At 61.8% G+C, this 2899-nt stretch overlaps 1 protein-coding gene across 3 annotated transcripts; it reads right to left on the reverse strand.

Annotated features, from left to right (window-relative positions):
• Positions 1-33: 33 nt before the first annotated feature.
• On the reverse strand, positions 34-2457 carry ABHD11 (abhydrolase domain containing 11). Of its 3 annotated transcripts, XM_011976339.1 has the most exons (6): positions 2251-2376; positions 1940-2054; positions 1195-1368; positions 854-1024; positions 564-745; positions 34-326 (listed from the first exon to the last, which is right to left on the reverse strand). In XM_011976339.1, the coding sequence occupies exons 1-6, from the start codon at positions 2370-2372 to the stop codon at positions 194-196; spliced, it is 897 nt and encodes a 298-aa protein (XP_011831729.1). In that variant the 5' UTR covers positions 2373-2376; the 3' UTR covers positions 34-193. The 3 variants fall into 3 exon arrangements, with proteins under 3 accessions (XP_011831729.1, XP_011831732.1, XP_011831731.1); XM_011976342.1 differs by lacking the exon at positions 854-1024 and having other exon boundaries at positions 1940-2075; positions 2251-2457; XM_011976341.1 differs by lacking the exon at positions 854-1024 and having other exon boundaries at positions 564-853; positions 1940-2075; positions 2251-2457.
• Between the last annotated feature and the right edge of the window lie 442 nt (positions 2458-2899).

Below are 2899 nucleotides of genomic sequence, written 5' to 3' on the forward strand. Positions count from 1 at the left end.
AGTAGCTGGGATTACAGGCGTGCACCACCACATCAGGCTAATTTTTGTACTTTTAGTAGAGATGGGGTTTCACCATGTTGGCCAGGCTACTCTCGAACTCCTGGTGTCAAGTGATCCTCCCACCTCAGCCTCCCAAAGTGCTGGAATTACAGGCATGAGCCACTGCGCCCAGCCCCCTTCTTGCCAGCAACTCTTAGACCAGGAAGCCTCGGATAGCATCTATGAAGTCCTGTGGGCGTTCAGCGTGGATCCAGTGGCCAGCGTTCGGCACCGTCTGTATCTGGGCCCGAGGGAAGAGCCGCATAATCTCAGGGTGGTGACTGGGACTGTGCATTGCAGTGATGGCCATCGAAAATGGGTGAAAGTGGGATAAGGAGGAGTGAAAGAGACAAGTGTAAGCAGAGTGGGGAGAAACGGAGAGAGCTGCATAAGTCCACATGCCCAGTGGTATTTCTGGCCTCTCAGCCACCCACCTTCCACACCCAAGGCCTTCCCTGGTAGGGTCCCCAGGCTAGGGCCTGGGCGAGTAAAGCATGCCCCTCCCACTACCCAAGCTGGCTTACTGCACGAATTGGGAGTTTCCACCAAGGAGAAAGAGTGTTGGTCCGAGGTAGGACTCCTGCCTCTGTGGGAAAGTCAAGAGCTTGTCTAGGTGCTGGGCCAGGGCATCCAAGTTCAACCTCCACACGAGACGCCCGTCTACCTCTACCAGGTTGGTGAGCAGGTGCTGCCGTACGGCCAGGTTCTGTGGAAGTGCAGCAGTTGGGGGGGTTCCTTGTGCGGACTGGGGGTACCAATCTTCCCTTGACAGGTCCCGGTCTACAATAGCATCCGGGGGGCTTGGGTGTATCACCTGGACGACAGAACTGAGCTGTTCATCTGCCAGTTTCCGGGCACGGGAGCGGGGCAGCCCATCTGGGATGTTGACGGTCCTCATGGCTGCCACATAGGCAGGAAAGTGGGAGGAACCTGTGCCTTCCACTGGACTGATATCTACAGCAATCAGACGTTCCACCAGCTCTGGCTGTGGGAGAGAACAGAATTGGGACCAGTCTTAGGCAGACACAGTGAGTCTCAGGCACGGCTCCTGGAGCCTGAATGTGGTCATCCAAGGATCATTTGAGTCCCAGGTTGCCTGCGGGGCACTCAGGGTATATACTGAATGGGAGGAGGCCCCAGACAGGGGCGGCTCACCCTCTGTAGTGCCAGCAGCATGGCTGTCCTCCCTCCCATGCTGTGGCCAACGACGACACAGGGCACCAGGCCCAGCTGGGGCAGGAGGTCCTGCAGGTCCTGGCTCATGATCTCGTAGCTCATGTCTGGGCTGTGGGGGCTGTTACCGTGGTTACGAGCATCCACCGTCAGCACCTGGGGAGTGGGGTGAGACAGAGCTGCGCTGGTATCCCCATTCTAGGGTAGACAGCCAAAGACCTTGTAGGGACAGCAGGTCAAGGGTGTGGAGAGCCTGGGGATACACCCTGCAGAGGGGAAGGGCCCAGATGGTGGGAGGGCCCAGTTTCCAGACCTAGAAGGCCCAGATGAAGAATCTGGGGCCACTCTGCCAGAGAAGAGCAGGCCCCAGGGTTGTGACCACGTCTCTGAAGGGCTGGCCAGGCTGGGGGTTAATCCCGGAGAATGCCAGGAACGAGACTCCAGGAATTTCCAACAGTAGGAGCACAGAAGAACGGGCTGCCATAAGAGGTGGTGAGCTCCAGGTCATCCCTAGGAAACAAGCAGGCCCCTTCATGGAAAGAGTGCAGGCGCCTAGTCATTGGCCAGCGCCGATGGAGATCTACAACATGAATTAATGAAGATGGCAACGTGAGGGAACAAACGGGGTTGCCGTTCAGGGTCCATACTCAGCGTGAGGAGCGGGACCCCGAGAAGCGGGACGCCCCAGCCCCGCCTCCTCCCAGGCCCCGCCCACTCGGAAGCGCACCCTACGTCCTGTTTGCTGGGCGAAGGCCTTGGCGATGGAGTTGAAGTTAGTTTTGCAGCCGAAGAGCCCGTGCAGAAAAATGACGGCCGGGAGGGCTGCCTCCCCGTCCAGAAGGCTGTAGGAAAGCGGAAGCGGCCTGGCAGGGGAAGGATCCGGGTTAGGGTCTGAACCGGCGGAGGCGGGGAAAGGGGTAGGGGAAAGGGCTTTGGGGGAGAGGCCTGGGAGGCGACGGGCCCAAGGGGAGGATATGGGGCCGTCGGGGCCCGGCAGGAAAAGGACAGGGCGCCTCCCGCCCGGTGCCCCTGACTGACCTCGGCTCGGCCTCCCCTCGGCCGCCGCTGCTGCTGGGTGCGACAGGCACCCTCGCGAAGCTAGGACTGTGCGGGCCGAGCCCCTCAAGGGGGAGCCTCCAGGCTCGGGTACAGCGGAGCATGCTTGCAAGCACGTTGTCCGGCTGGCACCTCGCAAGGTACGGCCTACCCACGCTCCTTTTTCCGCTCTCGCTCGGAGCCCCGCCCAGTTCCGTCTTGAGCCCCGCCCAGTTCCGACTTGAGCCACGCCCTCTCCCCGCCCCCATCGCGGATTCTCCGCCCTCGGTCACGTTTCCTTACGTAATCCCCGAGAACGGTCCGGCCCCGCCTCCATCCCCGCCCCTTACGCCATTACGTAATCCCCGCAGGCCTTGCGCCGGTCGCCCTGAGCGCCGCACCTGGCCACGCCCTAGGCGGGGCCACCCAAGGTGCTTGCCCCGCCCCTCGCGAAGCCCCGCCCAGCATAGAATTCGCGCTGGGAGTCGGGACCCTCCCGCCCTAAGGTCTGGGAATTCGGTCTGCGCCGCTCTGCGCGTGCTCGGTTCTGTGCTGCAGCTTGGGCCACGGTTCCCGCCCCGCACCTGTCGTCGCTCACTGACCTGGGTGGCTGCCATCGTTTCTGTGCCGCCAGCGTGGGCGAGCGGCGCCA

This window comes from Mandrillus leucophaeus, unplaced genomic scaffold (genome assembly GCF_000951045.1).
Source record: "Mandrillus leucophaeus isolate KB7577 unplaced genomic scaffold, Mleu.le_1.0 Scaffold164, whole genome shotgun sequence".
In the NCBI taxonomy this organism is placed as follows: domain Eukaryota; kingdom Metazoa; phylum Chordata; class Mammalia; order Primates; family Cercopithecidae; genus Mandrillus; species Mandrillus leucophaeus.

Coding starts and splice junctions, on each gene's coding strand:
- ABHD11 (XM_011976339.1), bottom strand. CDS start 2,372: ATGCTCCGCTGTACCCGAGCCTGGAGGCTCCCCCTTGAGGGGCTCGGC. Junction 2,055..2,250: donor CGAGGGGAGGCCGAGCCGAG/GTCAGTCAGGGG, acceptor GCTTTCCTACAG/CCTTCTGGACGGGGAGGCAG. Junction 1,025..1,194: donor TGCTGCTGGCACTACAGAGG/GTGAGCCGCCCC, acceptor TCTCTCCCACAG/CCAGAGCTGGTGGAACGTCT.